The sequence below is a fragment of the Artibeus jamaicensis genome, unplaced genomic scaffold (genome assembly GCF_021234435.1).
Source record: "Artibeus jamaicensis isolate MK-2021 breed Jamaican fruit bat unplaced genomic scaffold, CSHL_Jam_final contig_391, whole genome shotgun sequence".
In the NCBI taxonomy this organism is placed as follows: domain Eukaryota; kingdom Metazoa; phylum Chordata; class Mammalia; order Chiroptera; family Phyllostomidae; genus Artibeus; species Artibeus jamaicensis.
The window spans coordinates 1,003,556-1,027,192 of NW_026521814.1; the positions used below are offsets into that span (position 1 = coordinate 1,003,556).

At 34.8% G+C, this 23,637-nt stretch overlaps 1 protein-coding gene across 3 annotated transcripts in view; it reads left to right on the forward strand.

The window, feature by feature from the left end:
• Positions 1-23,637, forward strand: part of SLC4A10 (solute carrier family 4 member 10) — a 273,304-nt gene that overhangs the window by 74,985 nt on the left and 174,682 nt on the right. For 2 of the 3 annotated variants that reach the window (XM_037140406.2, XM_037140407.2), the window contains exon 1: positions 1,187-1,428. The exons of the other annotated variant lie outside the window; for it this stretch is intronic. In XM_037140406.2, coding sequence (XP_036996301.1) covers positions 1,348-1,428 — 81 coding nt within the window. In that variant the 5' untranslated portion in view covers positions 1,187-1,347. Of the gene's footprint in view, positions 1-1,186; positions 1,429-23,637 lie in introns of those variants that run through there. 3 annotated transcript variants of the gene reach the window in all.

Consider the following 23,637-nt stretch of genomic DNA (forward strand, 5'->3'; position numbering starts at 1 on the left):
AAAAAAAAAGAAAAAAAAAAAAAAAAAAAAAGGGGGAAAAAAAAAAAAAAAATTTCCTGGTTCTACTATGTTATAGTAAAACAAAGCATTATAGGAACTTTGATGAGCATAAATAAGACAGTGAAAAATCACAAGGAAAATGTCAATAACTTAACATAGGTTTCATTCCTAGATTTACCATGCACTTTTGGGATTTAATACTACTTGCACATGGTATTTTCCAGAAAATATTAAATAAACATATAAAAGGTACTTTGATTTGCAGCATGTTGATTTGGAGAATGTGAAAAAAAAGTTCCTGAAAAAAGTGAAATGCTTTTATCTACTTATCAGTTTACTGTTATACACAATTATCAAAGATTGACAGAATAAAAAATTTTCAGTTTTAGCAACTTTTCATTTTAACAGGTTGGATGACTGATCATACACAAAGTTTGGAGGGAAGATCCCCTTTTAAAAAAGTAGTTTTTCTTTTTTTTTAATTTTTTTTTATTTAGTTACTTTTCAAGTACATTTTTTTCTCTCCCCCCCCCCCCCGTCCCCCCCCCCCTCCCCCCCCCCCCCCGCAGTCCTCATCTCTGTGTCTTTCATACTTGTTCCTCAAAATCCCTCCCCCCTTTTTCCCCTTAAGTTCCCTTCCCTCTCCCCTCTGGTCGCTGCCCACTTGTTCTCTATTTCAGCGTCTTTGTTTTTATTCTGTTTGCTTGTTTGTTTTATTCTTTAGCTTCCTGTCAAAGGTGAGATCATATGGTATTTGTCCTTCAATGCCTGGCCTATTTCACTCAGCATAATGCTTTCCAGTTCCATCCATGTTGTTGCAAAAAAGTAGTTTTTCTTGTTAAATCATTATACTAAAGCTTAATCAGGTATGGAGAAAACTGCCTAGTAATTAAGAATTGCCATTTTATCATGTTATTTGCAACAGGCACATTGATACTTAATTAAACAGAACATTACTTATTTTTAAAGACTTGAAAAAATATAAAACTCTCCTGGCAATTGAAATCTTTGCCGTAGTGGAAGTGGGGAACCTGGATGATGTGGATCATTCTGTGTTTGATGATGCAGAATTGCTCTAAGCAGTAAGCTTACTATTTTCAGAGAGCATTAGCAGCTTCAGCAAATAGCAAACACGACCGTGTCATCCTCCTTTAATACAGCATGTTTGTAACTGCAAAGGGGAGACGATAAGCAGTACTTGTATATGAGACCTGATATCTACATTACGGATTACAAAAAGATCGGAAAAGATACTGATGGACAGATCTGTTGTTTGATGTTTTCTTCACTAGCCCTGAAGATGCTGAGACATAGAGATGGCTGTGATTATCTTTTGTAAGACAGGAAATGCAATCTTTAGGGGTTTCTGGAAATAGAAAGGTCATGCAGTCTGGAACCTGTGAACCTTTTCAGTCTCTAAGTCATCAGGTATGACCTCATGCATATAAAACCATTAGATTATAGAGTTAATGCTTTTTATAGCCCTTAATCATTTGGAATATATTAACCTATATGATTGTTTATTATTAGATTTTCCTTAGGATATTTGAACAAGTAATATTTGGAGTAATAGATACCAACTAAACAATATGAACTTTGGAAATGTGTACATGTATTTCAGTTTTTGTTTACTTTAGCTTTTGTGGGGGAAAGTGGGGATTGAGGAAAAGATTCTTTGTGTGTGGTTACAATCAGGGTTTTGGGCTTTATAGATTTTTCCAGATTAAGGCTGAATACTGTATCTTTTATTGGGAATGATAAAAATAGCATGCATTGTTCAAGCCGATATGGATACTTCATATCTACCTGCTTCTATACAGTGGCATATTAAAACAGTTTTATTTGGAACTTCCTGGTTAGAAATAGACGTTGCCACCATTATAGTGTGCAACCACAGCAACACAAGTGTGATGAGTAAAGTCACGTTTATTAGCATCTGAGCTATACGCTGGTTTCCTGAAATTCCTATCTCAGTATCTGAACTGTCTTAAAAGGCATTGGTTTTAATAATTTCTCAGGTCTATTGAAATAATGATGCTCTTTGTCCTCTTAATGTAGATATCTGTAATGCATTGCTTACAGGTGAGAGCAGATGATAAATCTCTTTTTAAAAGAAAGCTTGTGACATTTAAGCTTGTTTAAGGTTTTTGACCCAGAGATATTCTGCATTTGCTTACTTTCATTTTCAAAATGAAAATACTTGACCACATTTGGCATATTAACTACAAAGAGTAGAGAATCATCACAGCAAATAATTTGGATTTATGTATCCATTTTATCCTGAAACGCTCTTATGTTAAACTGTTTTTACCTATTGAGTTACAATACAATTAATTAACTTTGGTCTGTGGTAGCCTATTCTGAGAATTACATGCTTGAGTAATTGCAAACTGTGCCTGGGTTTAACATTCAGATTATGAAAAAATATTTTTTATTTTTTGGTGTTATACCTAGTTCTGCCTCAGTTTTAGAGGACTTGGTGGCTACTTTACTAGGCATTCCATATTAAATGAGCAAAAAGAGAAAATGTTGCAGCATTTCTCAACAGAAAGATAGTTTTGTGTTTGTGATTTTGAGGCATGATTAGGATTTAATGCTTCTTTAGGGTGAAGTGATATAGTATTAAAAATGAATATATTTGTCAAAAGACTGAAGTGGAAGTCTGAAACAGTGATTTAATTCAATTCTCCTTTTTAATTAAAACCTCATTGAAAAATTATACCTACTGATATTGGCTATAATTTATATGTTATTCAGGCTACTTAGCCAGCTTATATTCTTATTAGTAGGGAAGATTGCCATATTTTAAGCTTGATTAGTTTTGGAATGATTTGAATATACCTTTTAGTTGCTACAAAACCTGTTTAATCTGTTAGAATTTATTTTCAGTATTTGCATGTATTAGTCACTGTGAGTACATTCTGTTTCTTGGCATTGCTTTGGGATTCCTCTAAGTATTGGCTTCACAGCATTCTGCTCTTTTCACTTTATTTATGACCTTTCCAAAGAGCCAAATCATAAAGATTTTTTGGTTACTTTCCTTTAATGGTACTCAAATAAGGATATCTCAAAAGTTTCATAAGATGAAAAATTTTACTTTCTTAGAGTTATTCTTTTACAAGTGGGAGAGATTTTTCTCTGTTGCTATGTCAAAATACATTAAAAAGTAAGGATTGGTTAGAATGTCACAGGCATTTAAGTGTAATGTCAATCATTTTGCCTGTCCAGGAAGATGATCTTGACCTTTTGAATGGTGAAATTTATTGTAAGTCTGCCTAGTAACAATATGTCACCTTCTTTTTATAATGGTTGTCTCTGTCTGTACCACTTTATATGTGCATTTCATTACATATCATAAAGGTTTCTAAAGATAAGCTGTCTTGATCAACTATTTGAGGAACTGTTCAATTCAGTACTTGTTATGTGCAAGCTGGTCATTTGCACATTATTGTCCTGGTTATTGTAGGGAATACAGAAAAGAAAAAGTTGTTTCCTGCTACCAAGATAATGAGAAAATAAATGTACATGAGCTATGTCTACATTTTGAATTGACCTTTCAATGGTTGTATGCTACAATCAGTTTTAATTTATAAACTGATGATCCTATAATGAGTTATTCATAACTCTTTTTTCTCATGCAAATGTCTTGGTATTAGAGAAATAAAAGGTTGAGTCAATATATATAATCAAGCATTTAATAATTTTGAAAACTGCATGAAGTTCTTTTATAACACTTAATTTGTTTCACTAGGGCATTATAAATTGAATCAATAAAATGACCTTGTATATTTTACAAGCCATAGTTGTTCATTTATTTTGAGAGTGAAGGTCAGTCTAGCTCATTTGCAGGTGGCAGAAGCAGGGACCCCAAGAGTTAGCTCAGAACAGGAATGTGACCAATCCAGTCTAATTCCAGGCTGTGCATAGGTAATTATGTATTATGAAAGGGAGTTTTGACTTCACAGGGATTAAACTTTTAGAAGTAAAGAGTAGCAAGTTTGGGAGTGTTTGTTGCCAACAAAGTCATTTGTGAAGTTCTTTGTACAAAATGTGGTGGAGGAGATAAGGTTCACCGCAGGCTCTGAGAAAGGGACCTGGGAGGAGCTAGTATGGAAGTGGGCCATAGCCAGCTGGCTGTTGGACATCCAGGGACTGCTCTCTGCTCTCTCATACTGGTATGCTGGTGGAAAGCATCAGGGGATGCATAGAGCTTATGCAAAACGCTGGTTTCTTCAGGACCTCAAACTGGGGCATGCTACCCAATAGTGCCTCCAAAACACCCGTTTTCTTGTATTAGAGCAATAAGAAATTGATTTGCACATTCTTCTGGCTTGTATAGTCTGATGGTTAAGCATCCAGACTGCCACATTCATGTGTTCAAATCTTAGCTATACCACTTACCAGCGGTGTGATCTTGGGCAGGTTACTTAACCTTGCTGGGAATCAGTTTCCTTATTTGTTAATGTAGGGTTGGTTAGTAATGGCAGCTACCTCAAAGAGTTCTTGTGAAGACTAAGTGAGTTAATGTGCATTGTATAAAAGCACTTAGAAGAATAGCAAGCACATCACTGCCAACATTAACAATTGACAGATATTATTATATGCATTCAAAGAGATAGGATGTCCTATTGGCAAGTGTAGGTAATGGTAGTCATGAAGATTAGTTTGGTTACGTCTCTCTCATTCTCCTTATCAAATAAAAATTGAGTCAAAACATGGTACACCAAATAAAGATGATTACTTAAAAAAGGTAAGCAAAGAAAACATGCTACCTTTGATTGAGCTCCAACATTTACTGACTATAATAACTGAAACGATGAAGAATTTTGTGTTTAAAGTTTTCTGCGTCTGCTTACTAGGCTGATTTAAACTTCTATAGTATTCTGTATGTAGACCCTTTGATTTTTTAAATGTTATACCAGGTATATTCATGACCAAAAAATGTTTGGACTTCTGGGAAAATTTAATAGCAGTGTTGGGTCTTTTTTTAGTTATAATTGAAGAATAAAATTAAGGAGTAAAATCAAAGTTTAAATAAAATAATAGAAACAAGTTCTATAGCTTAGATTTTATGATGTGAGTTATTTTTTAAATAATAAAAAAACTCAGAATAAAAACTGCACCAATGCCCTGCCTGATGTGGCTCAGTGGATTGAGTGCTGGTCTGTAAACTGAAAGGTCACAGGTTCAATTTCTAGTCAGGGCACATGCCTGGGTTTTGGGCCATGTCCCCAGGTAGGGGCGTGTGAGAGGTAACCCGATGTTTCTCTCCCTCTCTTTCTCCCTACCTTTCCCTCTCTCTAAAAGTAAATAAAATCTTCAAAAATAAATGAATAAAAACTTCACTGAAAGTTAAATGTACTTTGCTTCAGTAATTATATTTTTAATGGATATTTTTATTATAAATGAAATACTAATATGCAATATGTTAAAAAGACATTACTGTATATGAATAAATCATTTCAAGTTTCTATTTGATAAAGAATAATATTTTGAATCAATGATAATTATTTAATATAAAAAACATCTATTTGCTTAAAAAATTGTCATGTGTCTAAGTACAAGTGAATAATTTGGCATTAGAATGAAATCTAACTGGTTCAGTGTTGCATTTTGTGGCATTTTTGCACTTTAGTTGTTTTCTCTTGAGCAATTTTCTTAATCTACAGCTATTTCCCCCAAACTGGCACAGTATCAAACAAACCCAAGCATAATTCGATTTGTTAAAACAAACAATCATACAAAACCCTACAGTGTTTTGGTCACAGTACTGGGCAAGGATATAAACACCCATGTTGTATGACCATCTTCCTTCAGAAGGTCATAGCTAGTGAGTCATGTACTGTAATTGCCTGTAACTATAACACAGTGAGGAAAGTAGTGAGTGCCACAGAAATTCAAAAGAGATGAAAATAGCAAAAGTATTTTTCTGTGAGTACAATGGGCAGGATATTTCAAGCTGAGTGGGGAGAGGAGAGGAGAGGCAGGCTAGATGGAATACTTGGGAAGTAAGAAAAAGGTAGCCTTTGAGGTAGATCTTAAAGACTGACCAAGATAGGGGAAAGGTCATTTCAGGCAAAGGAAACAACGTGAGCAAAAGTAGGCAGGCAGAAAGCAAGTAATACACTTGGGTAGTAGGGAATAGTTCATTTTGGCCATAGCCTAGGGGGTAAATTAGATGATTATCATAGGTAAGGTTTGTTGGGACCAGATAGAGTTGAGTCTTAAGTGTTAGATTATGATTTCTAAACTAAGAGCATTTCTATGCTGATCTACTTATTCTTGGGAGAGAATAAAATAAAAAACAAAAGAGGAGTACCTATATTTTACAGTCATTTTCATAGCTCTAACCCTCCTGAGACTTTGGAAATGAAAATTAAATTCCTGAGTAGATTATTAGTAGTTAGCAGACAAAGTAGGGGGTAGAAGCAAAATGAAGGATTTTAATAAAATTCTCTATCAAAATTGCATTTGAGAGCATTTCTCAGTCTATGTGCAACCACTCAGAAGTCCTAGATTTCAGATCCTAAGAGACCTCCTGCTTGTCCCTGATGTAAACTCTATTTTATTGTCGGTAATCTGATTTAGCTTTGGCTTTATTTTTGACATTTCCTAGACCAAGGACAATCTAAAGGGATCATTTTAATACAATGAAGACGCATGTCACTATGGTGAATATTTGAATAATAAGGACTTTGTCTTAGGGAAAATTGAAAATAGAACTTGCTATTTATAATAATGGAAGTCACAGGGATATTTTCATTTAGAAGTGATAAAGTAAACCGTCATTGCTAATACTTTTAATATGACCTTTAAATCTACTCCATACACCAGAAGCATTCCAGTATTGCCTGAGGCTAGTTCAAAAGCTGGGTAATATCCAAGAGCAGATTTCCTTTAGATATAACAGCTGGGATGTGACTTTTGTTATCAGGCCCAGGGAGATGACATTTGTACATAGGAATTGTACAAAAATGGAAATAGATGCTCTCATTTAGTACATTGTTCCTATAAAGTATGTCAGAAGTAAAACTGATGTGAGTAAAAATGAAATCAGACACACTTGTTCTTCTTCCTCTATATTTAGAGCAATAGCAAACCCAGAGAACTGAGACTCTGTTTCTTCCTAATACATGTCTGCAATATTAGGAAACCCTATTTTCTAGAAGTTCTTGTGAGGTTGCTATTATTAACCCTTGTGACATCACACCACTTGGGAAAGAGCTGTTCATATGAGAGGGAGCAAACAAAATTTCACTTCTTGTTTAAAATCATAGAGCTCTGACTGCAAAAAACCTTGGGAATCATTGGGCTTTGTGGGTTGCTTTAATACTTTTAAATATTTAAACATTTTCCCTTAAAAATACATAAAAGGCTTTAGTGAAGTGATCCTTTCCCCATTTAAGCTTTTAAAAAAAATGATAATACAGAAATATAGATAAGAATAAGAGAATCAAATATTTCTTTATCAAGGTTCTCTTTCTAAAGGGCAATAGAGCCTGGTTTCAATGAAGTGCTTTGCACAGTGTGCTGTGTGTAAATGTATACCATCTATTCCTATGATTTCTTTCAAATCTCATTCAATCTACTTAGAATTTGACTCTTGTGCAGCCTGGAGGGATGCAGTGCAGTACCATAGTAGTTAAGAGCTAGAGATCTGAGTCGGACTCATTTGGATCCCATTTCTTCCACTTTACTGGCAATGTCTGTTTTAGGAATTGCCAGTAAAAATCAATGTCTGTCGATCTCTCTTTCCTCAGTATTGTCACCTGTAAAATGGGGAAACTAATATGCGAATTTCTAGAATTATGAAAAAGCTACAAAAGATATAAAACAAATCCATTACTTGAAGGAACTTACATTATCATATATGTAAAGTATTATATACAAGGTCTGTCCAGAAGGTATCCAGCCATGTAATATGAGAAATAGAGACATTTATTGAAAAAGATACAAGACACAAGGAACACTGTACACAGCACAATGATGCTTCAGTTTCCTTCCAAGTAAGCACTTTGGGACCCCACACAGTTCTCCTAGTGTCTCTTCTACTGTTCAAAACACTCTGCAAAATCCTTTGTTGAAATTGCCTTCAGCTGTTCCATCATATTTTCCTGAATTTCATCAACAGTCTGAAATCTCTTCCCTCTCAAAAGTAATTTTAGTTTTGGGAACAGCTAGAAATCTCAGGGTGCCAAATCTGGGCTGTAGCAGGGCTCAGTCACCTGGGTGATTTGATATTTTGCCAAAAACTCTGCATGAGACATGATGCATGAGAGGGCTGTTGTCATGATGAAGCTGCCAATCACCAATTGCACATAGCTGTGATCTTCTGAATCTGAATAGTTTACATGGAGGAATGTTCAAGCTTAACACAAAATGTGATGTAGATTTGTCGCTCCACTCGCTCAATCATTTTGAATGTGATGACCACACAGTATACATACTCACTTAGTGGTATCTAACACCCCCACTGACTAGTACAGTGAAGTCATCATTGTTCACACATGCACATTCCAGTCTACTCTTTTTGGCTGCCACATTACATTGATGTCATACAAACTATTCTTGTTTTATTAACAAAGTTGGACTTTTTTGAGACAGACCTTGTACACATATATATACACACACACACATATACCCGTGTTTAGTACATATTTACACACACACTCACACACATTATACTTTAATTATATATATAGTATACTGTAAAAGAAACTAAGTAGCTTGCTTAAGATCAAAATTGTCAACAAAGGAAAGGATAACATGGGAAGTCTAGCTGGAAGTCTAGCTCTAGAGCTCTTGCTCTTTACCATTGTGTTATGCTGCTTGGAGTTATATACACTTGAATTAGATAGCCAGGTATAAGTCTAGTATATTATAAATGCTGAATTAAAATGAGAGACATCAATGTAAACTGAAATTACCATGGAAGATATCGTAGATGAGGTGAGACTTGACTTACATCTTATTCCTTTCTGCTTTCTCTTGCTCTACAAACAATATACATAAAGTCATCAGCACGGTTCCTGCCATAGGTGCTTAATAAATTTTGGTTGTTATTATGATCCCAATCTATTTGATAAGTTTTTTCCAGATATCCTCTATGTGGTGCAATATACTGTTTGAGAACCATGAATCCAATACAGTCATGCGTTAAATCACCCACTAGTGTTCATTGTGATTATGCGTCAGAGTCACATATTTAGCTTTTTAAAAACATTGATGCTCCAGGCTTATCTTGGAAGTACTAAATAAAGTCTGTGAAGATAAAACCCAGGCTTCTATATTTACAGAAAGCTTTTCAGGTGACTCTGATGGGCAGCCAAAATGGAGAACTGCTGCTTTACATGGTGATAAATTATAAATCTATAGCTCAAATCTACATATTAACATCTGCCAGGAGTTTCAGACTCTGCATCATGATAGACATCTCTACTCACTTATGTTATATCTCAAACTTGGTATGTTTCAAATGAAACTTACTATTTTCTTTTCAAAATCTCTTTATCTTTCCTAGTATGATGACCTCATAATCATTTTCAGTCTCTCTATCCCAACCTTAGATCCAATTACCAAAATATGTAGATTGTTTCTCCTAAGGAGTTCAAAATTTACCCTTCCTTTCCCCATTGTCTTGACCTCAGTGTGAGTTCACATTCATTTCTCTCCTGGACCGATTTTCTAATTGGTATTTCTTTTTCTTCCCATCACCTATCTTCAAAACTATCTTCTCACAACTCAGCTGCCAGAGTACTGTTTCTGACATGTAAACCAGAAAAAGACATTTGACTACCTGAACTCATCCTAAGGCTCCCCATTACCTTCACCATAATTTTCAGAGTTAAGAACTTAAAATATTAGTTTCTCTTTCTGACTTATTTTACTTAGCGTAATACACTCAAGGTCTATCTATGGTGTTGTGAAAGGCAAGATATCCTTCTTACTCATGGCTGAATAATATTCTGTTGTAAATTTTTTTCCATTTATCCATCGACAGACTTTGGTTGTTTTCTGTATCTTGGCCGTTGTGAATAATGTGGCAAAGAACATGGAGTGTAGGTATCTCTTTGAGGTAGTGATTTTTATTTCTTTCAGATATATAGCCAGAAGTGGAATCGTTGGATAATATGGTAGTTATATTTTTACTTTTGTGAGGAACAAGGAAGTGGCATTTAAACTTAGCCATCTTGGTCTGAATTCCAGTCAGAGAGACAGGTCCTCTCAAGCCTTTACAGTGCAGTCCTCTCACCATGGCAGGGTGGCTTAGTTGGTCGAGCATCATCTTGTACACCAGCAGCACCCAAACATTTTGGCATCAGAGACTGGTTTCATGGAAGACAGTTTTTCCACAGACCCAGGGCCGGGGACGGTGGGGATGGGGGACAGGAGGCGGAGCTCAGACAGTAATGTAGCAAAGCTTCAAGCTTTGCTTGCTTGCCTACCCCTCACCTGCCATTGTGTGGCCCAGTCCAGCAGCTCAGGGGTTGGGGACCCCCTGATGTACACCAAAAGGTTGTGGGTTTGATCCCTAGTCAGGGCACGTACCTAGGCTGCTGGTTTGATCCATGGTTGGGGTGGATATGGAGGCAACCAATTGATGTTTCTTTCTCTCCTTTCCTCTCTGTCTCTAAAAATTATTAAACGTATTTGTGGGTGAGGATAAAAAAAACAAATGCTGTCCTCTCTGCATTAGGCCCCTCATTCCTTTTTGTTTTTGCCTGCTCCTTCTTATACTTTGATATTTGTTTAGATTGCACATCATCTCCTTTTGAAACATTTCCTCATCTCTACAGTAATAAGTAGGGTTTTTAAAAACTTATTTCTTCTGGATTCTAGTATTTACCTTAATTGATGAACAATACATGCTATATTGTGGTCATTGATTTTTCTGTCTTGACTATGAACTGTTTAATTGCAAAAGCAGGATTTTTTATTAATCCTCACCTGAGGATGTGTTTTTTTATTGATTTCACAAAGAGAAAGTGAAGAGAGAGAGAGAGAGAAACATCATCATCAGTGGGAGAGAGAAACAGTGTACAGGATGGGTTGCATCCTGTACATATTCCAACCAGGGATTGGACTCACAACCTAGATATGTGCCCTGACCAAGAACTGATCCTAAAACCTTTTGGTGTATGAGATAATACTTCAACCAATGGAGCCACTCAGCCAGGGTGTGTTTTTTATTTCCTTATAGCCAGCACTAATATGATGCCTGACACATCGTCTACTTAATAAATAAATTTTTGTTGAATAATAAAATGAGAAATGAATATGAAATATTCATGGAGAAGTATGGCCTATGTGACTTAGGTAACCATTAGGAACTCATAGTACCTGAGATGTATAAATAGACTTGAACTAGACTCTGAAGTGTTTTAAACTAAATTAAGGAATTTCATAATGTAATATCTTTGTAGTGTAGCATATCAGTTAAGAGTAATGACCTTTGTTCAAACTCAGTCTCTACCTCTTAGTACTGAAGATTCCTGGGAAAGTATTTTAGCCTCTTTAAGCCTTAGAATACTCATCGTTCAATGGGTAAATATGTGTAAAGTTTTATTACTGTGCCTGGCACACTATAATCCTTACAATGAATGTTAGTTATTATTACTACTGCAGTTATATACAACACTGAGAAAGATTAGACAGCTAAGTGACTGACAGTTTCATAACACAGAGTTGAAATTATCCAATAATTGGCCATTCTGATGGTAACCAGAAAACAAACAATTGAAACCTACTTAATCCTATTAACCAATATCACCCCTATAAACTTTAAAAACCCCCAAATTTAAATTTTAGTTCTAGCTCTATATTGGCTTACTGCAAATCTTGAATGTATCTTAATATATATCCTCATATAAAAATTATGGTAAAAGTAGTAGTATTAGTGTTTTCTGTGCCAGAATGTTCTAATGATTTGTCTAAAAAAAATCTGTCAAGTTAAAAAGAGTGGGAATTTATCTTCTTTGAAGTCACTGATACCACCATTCTTTGAGCCAATTTCCTGGACTGTTCTACTAATTTACCTTGATAATCCTGTTTGTTCTTTAAGATTCAGTTGAAGCATCAGTTGGTGGGAGTAGGTGGTCATTTATGTATTTCATAGAATACTAAGCCTCTTCCTAGTACAGCATTTGAAAAATACATACTTGTATGTCATTTACTTACAATGTAAAATCCTGGGAGACAAGTGTGTCTTTTAATTCAGTATCCCCACTGTGTAGTACAGATTCTGGCTATGTTAAATTTTTAGTAAATATTGACTTAATAAATAGATTATGTCATATATATTTAAGAGTACTGAAGTATGCTTTAGGTCAGTCAAAAATAAAAAGTTTTCTGAAGCTCATTTAGGAGTTATTTACTGTGAACTGGAGATTAGAAATATATGTTAACAATTATAGTTAACTATAAGAGTAGCAGAATATTTATTAGGAGTATTATAATAATAAGAAGAATTTACTACCCCTGTTGATGCATTCTGGAAGTATGGTAGGATTAAAGATCAAGTACCATAAGGAGTTAGAATTATCAGAAAGAATATGCATAATTACTTTCTTTCTCCAAAATCCTATTTAAAAAAACCAATACCTTTAAATCTTTTCTCTCTTCTAAAAATAACTAAAGGTGGGAAGACTCAGAGAAGAAATAAAACAGTGACAAAATTTTGTAAGCAAAATTGCAGAAGGAAATTATCAAATGATCTGACAACTGATAAAATAGAATTGTAAACTGGCAGTGGCAAAAAATGGAGAACCAGCTGAGTTTACACTGCAAAGATACCAGGTACCTCTAATAGAATCTATCTGCTAAAGTCAACACTACTGCTTTAAATCCAATCCATTTCCAGTTCCTCTTCTTCCTTCACTTTAGCTGATCAGGCAAATATCCTACTTCTACTTCAGAAGTAGCCTGGGGTTTTATTCTTTAGAGGGTTAAACAGAATATTTATGAACTGAATAACCCAGGTACAGTTAAGATCAGAAAGCACCATATTAAAAACAGCTGGATTCAATTTGAATGCTGCGATCCCAACTCTTTCCTTCCACTTTGCTGGTAGAAAGCTGGCAGCCAGGCTTTTGTCCATCAGACGATATTGGGGCATCCAGATGGAATCTAACAGTCTCAAGAGGGAAGTCTCAGACTCTCAGACGTACTGACATTGTGTTCCCCAGTGAATTAGCCAAACCAAATCACTTTATAGGATGCTCAAAGTTGATCCACCCTGTTCGTGCTCAGGGCTTTCAGTTAGTTTTTAGTTTTATATCTTAAGAATGAACCCACAACCAAAGATCATGGCACTTCCTTATTTTAATGATAATTCATTTTTATTAAAAAAAGATTTTTAAAAGTTTTATTTAAAACTTTTTTATTTTAATTTTAAAACTTATTTTTATTTTAAAAGTTTACTATTTTTTATTTTTTTTATTGTCGTTCAAGTACAGTTGTCTCCATTTTTCCTCCACTATTCCCCACCTGCTGCCCCACCCATCTCTGCCTCTCACTCTTGATCCTACCCCCTATGGCTTTTTCCATGGGCCCTTTATACCTGTTCATTTATTTGCCCTTTCTCCTTCTTTCCATGTTATCTCCCACCTCCCTCCCCTTGGTAACTGCCAGTTTGTTTTTTATTTCCATGTCTCTGGTTCTATTTTGCTCACTTCTTTGTTTTGTTAATTAGGTTCCACTTATAGGTGAGATCATATGGTATTTGTTTTTTATCGCCTGGCTTATATCACTTAGCATAATGTTCTTCATTTCCATCCATGTTGTCACAAAGGGTAGGAGTTCCTTATTTCTGCTGCTGTAGTATTCCATTGTATAAATGTAGCATAATTTTTGATCCACTTGTTTACTGATAGGCACTTAGGTTGCTTCTAGCACTTGGCTATTATAAATTGTGATCCTATTTGAACATTGGGTTGCATAGGTTCTTTTGAATTGCTGTTTTAGGATTCTTAAGGTATAATCCCAGCAGTGGAATTGCCAGGCCAAAAGGCAGTTTCGTTTTGGTTTTTTTGAAGAAACTCCCTACTGTTTTCCACAGTGGCTGCATCAGTCTGCATTCCCACAAACAGTAGACTAGGGTTTCCTTTTCTCCACAACCTTACTAGCAATTGTTGTTTGTTGATTTGTTTATGGTGGCCATTTCTGACTGGTGTAAAGTGGTATCTCATTCTGATTTTCTGATGGCTACTGATGCTGAGCATTCTTTCATATGTCTCTGGGCCCTCTGTATGTCCTCCTGGGAGAAGTGTCTGTTCAGGTCTTTTGCACATTTTTTAATTGGGTTGTTTGTTTTCCCAGAGTGGAGTTGGGTGAGTTTTGGAGATCAAATCCTCGTCCGAGTTATCATTGGCAAATATATTTTCCCATATGGTTGGTTCTTTCTTCATCTTACTGCTGTTTTCTTTATCCATGCAGAAGCTTTTTATTTTAGTGAAGTCCTATTTGTTTATTCTTTCCTTTATGTCCCTTGCTGTAGGGGACATATCAGTGAAAATGTTGCTGCATGAAATATGTGAGATTTTCCTGCCAATGTTCTCTTCCAGGACTTTAATGGTGTCACGGCTTATATTTAAGTCTTTTATCCACCTTGAATTTATTTGTATATATGGTATAAGTTGGTGCTTAGGTTTCATTTTTTGCATGTAGCTGTCCCGTTCTCTCAACACCATTTATTGAAGAGGCTATTTTTCCTCCATTTTATGCTTCCACTCCCTTTGTCAAATATTAATTGACCATAGAGACTGGGTTAATTTCTGGACTCTCTGTTCTGTTCCATTGATCTATGTGTCTGTTCTTATGCCAGTTGCAGACTGTTTTGATTACCATGGCCTTGTAATATAGTTTGGTATCAGGTATTGTGATCCCTCCAACTTTGTTCTTCTTTCTCAAGATTGCTATGACTATTCAGGGTCATTATGGTTTCATATAAATTTTGAAATGTTGTTTTTCCTATTCTGTGAAATATGTCATTGGTATTTTAACAGGGATTGCATTGAATCTATAAATTGCTTTGGGTAATATGGACATTTTGATGATGTTAATTCTTCCAATCCATGAGCACAGTGTATGCTTTCATTTATTTGTTTCTTCCTTTAATTATTTTCTTAAGTGTCCTGTAGTTTTCTCAGGTGGGTCTCTTGTAGGCAGCATATATGTGGGTCATGTTTTCTTATCCATTCAGCTACCTATGTCTCTTGATTAGAGCATTTAATCCATTAACTTTTAAAGTTATTATTAATAGGTACTTGTTAATTTTCCCCCTTTGTACCTCCATTCATCTCTCTCTCACTCTTTTTCTTCCCCTTCTGAAAGCAGTAGATAATGACACTTCTAAGTAAAACTTCTACCATAAAAGATACAGGCCTATGTGGTTTTTTTTATTCGACACCAAAAGCAGAGGTAACAAAAAAAAAGTAAACAAGTGGGACTAGCTCAAATTAAAAAGCTTCTGAATAGCAAAGGAAACTATTAACAAAATGAAAAGGCAACCTGCTGATTGGAGGAACCTATTTACAAATTACACATCTGTTAAGTGGCTGATATCCAAAATGTATAAAGAACTCATATAGGTCAACAGAGAAAATTGAGCAGAGGATGCAAACAGACAATTTTTTCCAAAGAAGAGATACAGAAGGCCACCAAGTACATGAAAAGATGCTCAGTGTCACTGATTATCCAAACTAGGCAAATCAAAACCACAGTGAGATGTAATTTCACACTTGTTAGAGTGACTATTGTCAAAAAGACAAGACATGAGTGTTAGTGAGGATGTGGAGGAAAAAGAACCCTTGTGTAATGTTGGTGGGAATGTAAATTGGTGCAGCCACTATGGAAAACAGTGTGGAGAGTTCTTAAAAAACTGAAATTGAACTACCATATGATCCAGCAATTCTGTGTCTGGGTATTTGTTCAAAGGAAACAAAAGCACTAACTGGAAAAAATGTATGTTCCCCCGTGTTTGTTGCATCATTATTTACAATAGCCAAGGTGTGAAAACAACCTACATGTCTATTGACAGACAGATGGGTAAAGAAACTGTGATATATATATCACAGTTTCATATATATATGAAACTCAGCCATAGCAGGATGACAGATAAGGGGTGGGGGGAGGTGAGGGTGAGGAGGGATTGAACTCACAGACAAGGACAACATTACAGGGACATTACATGGACAACTGTCTGGTGATTGCTGGGGGTAGGGGTGAGTGAGGGTACTAAATGGTAATGGAAATATACAATAAAAAATAAAAAAGAAATAGAAGGTAAAATAAATTCCACCCCCTCCAAAAAAAGAATGAAATCTTTATTTACAACAACATGAATGGAACTTGAGGGTATTATGCTCAATGAAATAATTCAGATAAAGACAAATACCATATGTTCTCAATTATATGTGGAATCTAAAAAAAAGAAAGAAAAATACTATTTAAAAAGTTCAAGCTCATAGACACAGGGAACAGAGGGGTGGTTGCCAGAGACGGGGGTAGAAGTGGGCAAATGGATAAAGGAAATCAAAAGGTACAAACTTCCAGAAATGGAGGTTTAATGCACAGCATGGTGACTATAGTTAATAACACTGTGTTACATATTTTAAAGTTGTTAAGAGAGTAGATCTTAAAAGTTCTCATCACAAGAAAACAAAGTTCTGTAACTACGTAAGGTGGCAGATGTTAACTAGACTTATTGTGATGATCAGTTTGCAATATATATGGATATCAAATCATTATGTCTTAAACCCCAACCTAATATAAATGTTATATGCCAGTTATACCTCAATTTAAAAAGTGGCCAAAATAAATAGTAAAAATAAATCTCCTGGGAGCAAAGAGCATGATGGTAAATGAAAACATGGCAAGTCCTAATAATATTAAAGAGATAAGACAAGATACCATATTTGTCAAACAAAAAAGAGGGTGCTATTATACAATAACATTGAGAGAACAAATAAGAGTTTTTGGAAATCAAAAATATGATAGCAGAAGTGAAAACCTAAAGGGAAAGTCTGAAAGGTAAAGATGAGGTAATCTAGAGAGCTGATGGAAAAATAGAATATAGGACAGAATGAATGAGAATGTTAGAAAACACAGGTCCAAAAGCCAAGATAGCAGTTCTAGAAAGAGAACAGGGAAAAAGAAAATAAATACTTTAAAATAAATTTTAAATATTATGAGAATAGAGGACATGTGTCCCAAAATTTAAAGGGCACACCAAAAGCCCAGCACAATAAATAAAACCAGTCTCACATGAAGGCACATCATTATGCAATTTCAGTAGACTGAGATTAAACAGATCCCAAAATTTTTCAGAAAGAAAATAAACAAAATTCTATCAAGATTGATAAAAATAGAAGACACAAATTACCAATATTAGGAATTAAAGAAGGAATATTATTATAAATACTTCAGACATTTTAAAGTTAATAAGGGAATACTAGGGAAAACTCTATGTGCATAAATTTGTCAATTTGAAGAAATGGATTAATTCCTTGAAAATAACATACTACCAAATCTCAGAATGAAATTGATAAACTAAATAGTCATTTAACATTTAAATAAATTGAATTCAATTGAAAAGCATTTTTAAGTTAAGTTTATCGGGGTGACATTGATTAATGAGATGATATAGGTTTTAAGTGTACATTTGTATACTCTATGATACACATACTGCATTTGTGTGCCAGTCACCAAAGACAAATCATCTTCCATCAACATGTATTTGGCCCCCTTTATCCTTTACTATCTTAGCTATTTCTGACTGGAAAGTAAAAATATATGGCTGAGATACTTTTACTAGAGAATTCTACAAAAAAAAGAATTTGAGGAAGAAATAACACCAATTCTATAAAATTTTTTGAGAATATAGAGTGGAAGGAACACTTTTGAACTCATTTTACAAAACCAGAATTACCATGCTACTGAAATCACACAAAAGCAGTATAAAAAAAATGTACAGACCAAAATCCCTCATAAAAATAGATGCAGACATCTTCCACAAAATATTAGTGAATTGAGCCCATACATTTGTAAAGAGAATAATATATCATCACCAGTGGGCTTCATTCTGAAAGTATAAGGCTGGGTTAATATTTTCAAACCAATCAAAGTAATCTACAACAATAACAGACTAAGAAAAGTTACATGATAATTGTATTGATGTAGAAAAGCATTTGACACAATTCTACATCCATTCTAGAAAAAAAAAGCCTCTTAGAAAACTAGGAATAGAAGGAAAATTCTTCAACTTTAAAGGACATCTCTCCAAACCTACAGTTAAACGTGATGCTTAATGGTGAGAGACTGAATGAAAACTCTCCCAATAAAATGAAGATCAAGGCAAAGATGTGAACTCTTACCACTTCTATTCAACATTCTACTGGAAGACCTAGCATGTGCTATAAGCAAGAAAAGGAAAGAAAACCAAATAGATTAAAAAGGAAAAAATAAAACTGTTCACAGACATAATTGTTTATGTAGAAAACGCCAAAGAATCTAACAAACCAATAAACAGAACTCATAAAACCAATTATTTAGCAAGGTTTCTGGATACAAGGCCAGCACAGAGATATGAACATATGAAAGAAAGTAGGAGATAGCAGAAAGGGTATCTTGGGGTGACAGAAGTCTTCTGTATCGATGTGGTAGTGCTTACAGAATACGTATATGTGATAAAGCTCATAGAACTGTACACCAGTTAAAAACATAATTGTAGGAGGCCATTAGATCATTTGAGTTATAAGATGTACTATAATAAGAATAAATGCATAAAAATGATGTCCATAGGTTATAAAAGAATTAAAAAATATATTATATTGGCAGTTTCATCAAAAAACCATAGAATTACCATATGATTCAACAGTTCCACATATGGGTGTACATCCAAAATAATTGAAAACAGGATCTCAGTTATTTGCACACCTATGTTCATTGCATTATTATTCACAAGAGCCAAGAGGTAGAATCAACCTAAATATCTATTGGTAGATAACTGGAAAAACAAAATGTGGTATATGCATTTAATGGAATGTTATATAGCTTTGAACAAGAGGGAAATTCTGTCACATGCTGGAAACTTGAGGACAGTTTCAAGATGAAATAGTGTAATCACAAAAAGACAAATATTATATGATTTCATGTATATGACATACCTAGAATAGTCAAATTTGTAGAAACAGAAGGTACAATGGTGGTTGCCAGGAGGTGGAGGGAGTTATTTAATGGGTGTTGGGTTTCACTTTTGCAAGATGAAAAATTTTAGAGATCTGTGGCACAACAATGTACATATAGTTAGCACTTCTGTACACTTAAAATGATTTAGGTTATAAATTTTATGTTGTGTGCCTAGGAAGCATAAAATTGGAACTTCTCATTGAAAGAAATGGGAAAAGCTAATGCCAGCAAAATAGAATTAGAAACACATTTTGAGGCATACTTTTTTCGTAGATAATGTATTATATTACTGAGCTAATTTCAAGTCATATTCATAACAAGTGGCAAAGAACTTTGTAGGTTGGTACCTGGGAAAGAACTGACACTATTATTATTTCTCTTCTGCATAGACATGTAGTAATTATAATTAGGTAACTATTATGGGATCCTAAATCCAATAACAGTTGATGAGTCATAAAGACATATATTTCTAGTCATTTACTAAATGCTATTATGAATTGAAATTGTGTTTTAGTTAGTTTACTTGTTTGATGAGGCCATCAATGACTTTCATGAAAGTAAAGAGCAGATTTTATTTTATTATAAATGCCTTTAGTCTGATCTCTTGAGTCCTCAGAAGAATGTCATTAAATTGTACAGTGTCACCTCATTGCTTCTGATTTTAAATGTAATTCAATATTTTCCTTCTTTAGGGTATTTTTATTTCTTTCTCTATGTCCCTTGAATTTTAAGATAATTAGAAAATTTAAGATCATAAACTTTTTATTTTTTATTTTTATTTTTGTTCTTTATTAGATCTCCCACATTTTGACATTTCTGTAATTAGGAAAATTGTTACATCCCATCCTCGCGAGCAAGAAGGGTCGGAGACCGCTGGGTAGTCAGAGGTGTTTTATTGGCCAAAGTTTCAGTTTTACCTGTGCAGGGGCAAACTCTCGGGGTGCCTCAGGAGACACACGAGTGCCAAAATGGCTGCAAATGAGAGTCGCCCCGAACGCTTACAGACTAGGGTTCTTATAGAAGCGAGCAAGTAAGCAACTTCCAGAAGCAGAAGGTGGCAGTTAGCTATTGGCTCAGGGGCTATACTAAGGTGCGTGATCTGACCAAGGACTGGTTACTAGAGCTCGTGGACAGCTCGTGATAGTATGGCTGATTGGCTCTTAAACCTCATGCTGTGGTTGTGGTCTTTTTACCACCACCCCCCACCCCCCCACCCCCACCCCGCTTGGCGTTCCAGGAGCTGACTTAACACAATCAGCTCTGTACCTCCTTTAAGTGCACCCTGTCCTTATGGTCGAGCCAGCAGCTAAAATTGAGAACAATCACTTCCTCGTTTCCCTGGCTCCTTCAAAAATCACTTTGCTTAAAGCTGCAATTAAATGTAATAGAAGTCAATTTTTTAGTATATTGCATGCCTAAGATTTCTACCCCTTTATTAATGATATGGTAAAATATATCACTAATAAACAATGACTGAGGTTAAAGAAAAAAATTACTGATCTTTACTTTAAAAATTTTTTTTTCACTGCTTTTCTTATCATTGAAGTTCACCTTCTGATTCCTCAGTATTTATCTTATTCCTCAGCATGATTTTAGTTATCTAAAAATATTTTGAAATGTCCCTGTTTATTTAATTCATAGTCTTACAAATATTATTTTATTAGTCTCTGGCTTGATTTATTGGTTTTCTAATATTAGGAAACTTTTTTCTATTTTGAGTTTGCAAATTATTGATTATTCAGATCCAGTTCACCTATTAATCGTTAAAATGCAGACATTAAGGACGTATTTCAGTTTAAATAATTTACATAATTGACTACTGTGTATGTAGGCCAACTTAGAGCTGTCCTGATTTATGATAAGAAGGCTGAATATTTGTGCAGTACTCTAATTTTGTAGATTTTTACAAAGTTGTAAAGAACATGTCTTTATTGATGATGAGAAGGTAATAATTGCTAATTTTATTATAAAATATATGAAGAACACATAGACAAAACCAAAGGGGGTGGGTTCCAGGCTGGGAGGTAGGAATAGATGGGGTGGGGGTGGGGCATGGTGGGGTAAAAATGGAGACAAATGTACTTGAATAATAATAAAAAATTAAAGAAATAAATAATTAAAATGTATATGTATACCTTTATTCCCTTCCTATAGTTGATACTAATGTGTCCTACAAGTCTATAACATATAGGAAGATAGCTGGATTTGGGATGTCAAAAAAGGAAAAGGGTATTGATATATGAAAGGATAATAACTGTTATCTTACACCAAAGCACAAATAGGTACTTGAATAGAGACCAAAACTGATTATTATACTGAAGTAGAAATAGTCTAATATAAAACGTTCAAGTATTGTCAAAACTAGAAAGGACCTTAGAGGTCATGGAGTTGATTTTTCAACTTATGTTATTTTTATTTTCTTTATGCTTCTTTATGTCTTTTAGTTTCTTGGCTCAGGATTCCTTCTTGCATCTCAGACATCCTTTTTGGAATCATTTTATTTCTTCTTGAAGTATGTAGTTAAAAATGTCTTTAGAAAGAATACTATGGTAATAAATTGTCTTGGTTTCTGTTTCTCTGGTGGAAAAGGGTATAAAGGGGATAAATGGTAATGGAAAAAATATAATTAAACAATTAAAAAAGAATGTTATCTCAGCTTGATACTCTCTTACAGATTAATAATTATTATTTTTAGTATCCTGAAGATATTATTTTACTGTCTTCTGGCTTCTACTTTGATTAGTTTATCATCTCTTTGTAGGTGGTCTTTTGTTCCTTGCCACTTTAAAAAAAGTGTCCTTCTGCAATATCACATAATATGTGTGGGTATACATTGTCTTAATTATCCTTTTATTCATTGTGATTCCTGAATCTAAGGATATATGACTATCATTTTTACCTATTATTTTCTTTTTTTAAATATATTTTATTGATTATGCCATTACTTCTATTCTTCCCCCTTCATTCCCCTCCACCCTGCACATCCCTCCCCCACCATTCTCCCCCCTTTAGTTTATGACCACATGTCTCAAGTTCTTTAGATTCTATATTTCCCCTACTACTCTTGCCCTCCCCCCTATCTATTTTCTATCTACCATCTATGCTGCTTATTCTCTGTACCTTCTCCCCCCTTCTCCTTCTCCCACTCCCCTGTTGCTAACCCTCCATGTGATCTTCATTTCTATGGTTCTGCTCCTGATCTAGCTGTCCTCTTAGTTTGCTTTTGTTTTAGGTGTGGTTCTTAATAACTGAGTTTGCTGTCCTTTCACTGTTCATCCTTTTTATCTGCTTTTTCTTAGGTAAGTCCCTTTAACATTTCATATAATAAGGGCTTGGTGATGATGAACTCCTTGAATTTGATCTTATCTGAGAAGCACTTTATCTGCTCTTCCATTCTAAATGAAAGCTTATTTTCAATCAGTACTCTCCCTCATTTTCTCTATTCTTATTTACTAGTACTCCAACTAGGTATATGTTGGACTTTATCATATTATTCTCCGTTTCATTTTTTATTTTTATTTTTTAATTTTTTAACTTTAACTTAAAATTGTTGTTCAAGTACAGTTTTCTGCTTTCCCCCCCCAACCCCTCCCCACAACCCCAGCCCTCCCTACCTCCTTCCCCTGTTTTCACCCCCTCTTGTTATTGTCCATGTGTCCTTTATAGCTGTAAACCCTTCACCCTTTTCCATCATCCCCTCCCCTCTCTCTGGTCACTGTCAGCCTGTTTTTTATTTCAATGTTTCTGGTTATATTTTGCTTGCTTGTTTGTTTTGTTGATTAGGTTCCATTTATAGGTGAAATCATATGGTATTTGTCTTTCAGCCTGGCTTATTTTACTTAGCATAATATTCTCCAGTTCTATCCATGCTGTCACAAAGGGTAGGAGCTCCTTTTTTTCTGTTGTGTAGTATTCCATTGTGTAACATATCATAGTTTTTTGATCCACTCATTTACTGATGGGCATTTAGATTTCTTCCAGCCTTTGGCTATTGTAAATTGTGCTGCTGTGTGAACATTGGGGTGCATAGGTCTTTTTGAATTTGTATTTCAGGGTATAATCCCAGCAGTGGAATTGCTGGGTCAAAAGGCAGTTTCATTTTTAGGTTTCTGAGGAAATTTCATACTGTTTTCCACAGTAGCCGCATCAGTCTGCATTTTCATAAACAGTGTACTATGGGTCCCTTTTCTCCACAATCTCACCAGCACTTGCTGTTTGTTGATTTGTTTATGGTGATCATTCTGACCCGTGTGAACTGGTATCTCACTGTGATTTTAATTTGCATCTCTCTGTTGGCTAGTGATGATGAGCATCCTTTCATATGTCTCTGGGCCCTCTGTATGTCCTCCTTAGAGAAGTGTTTGTTCAGTCCTTTGCTCGTTTTTTAATTGGGTTGTTTGTTTTCCTGGAGTGGAGTCATGTGAGTTCTTTATATACTTTGGAGATCAAACT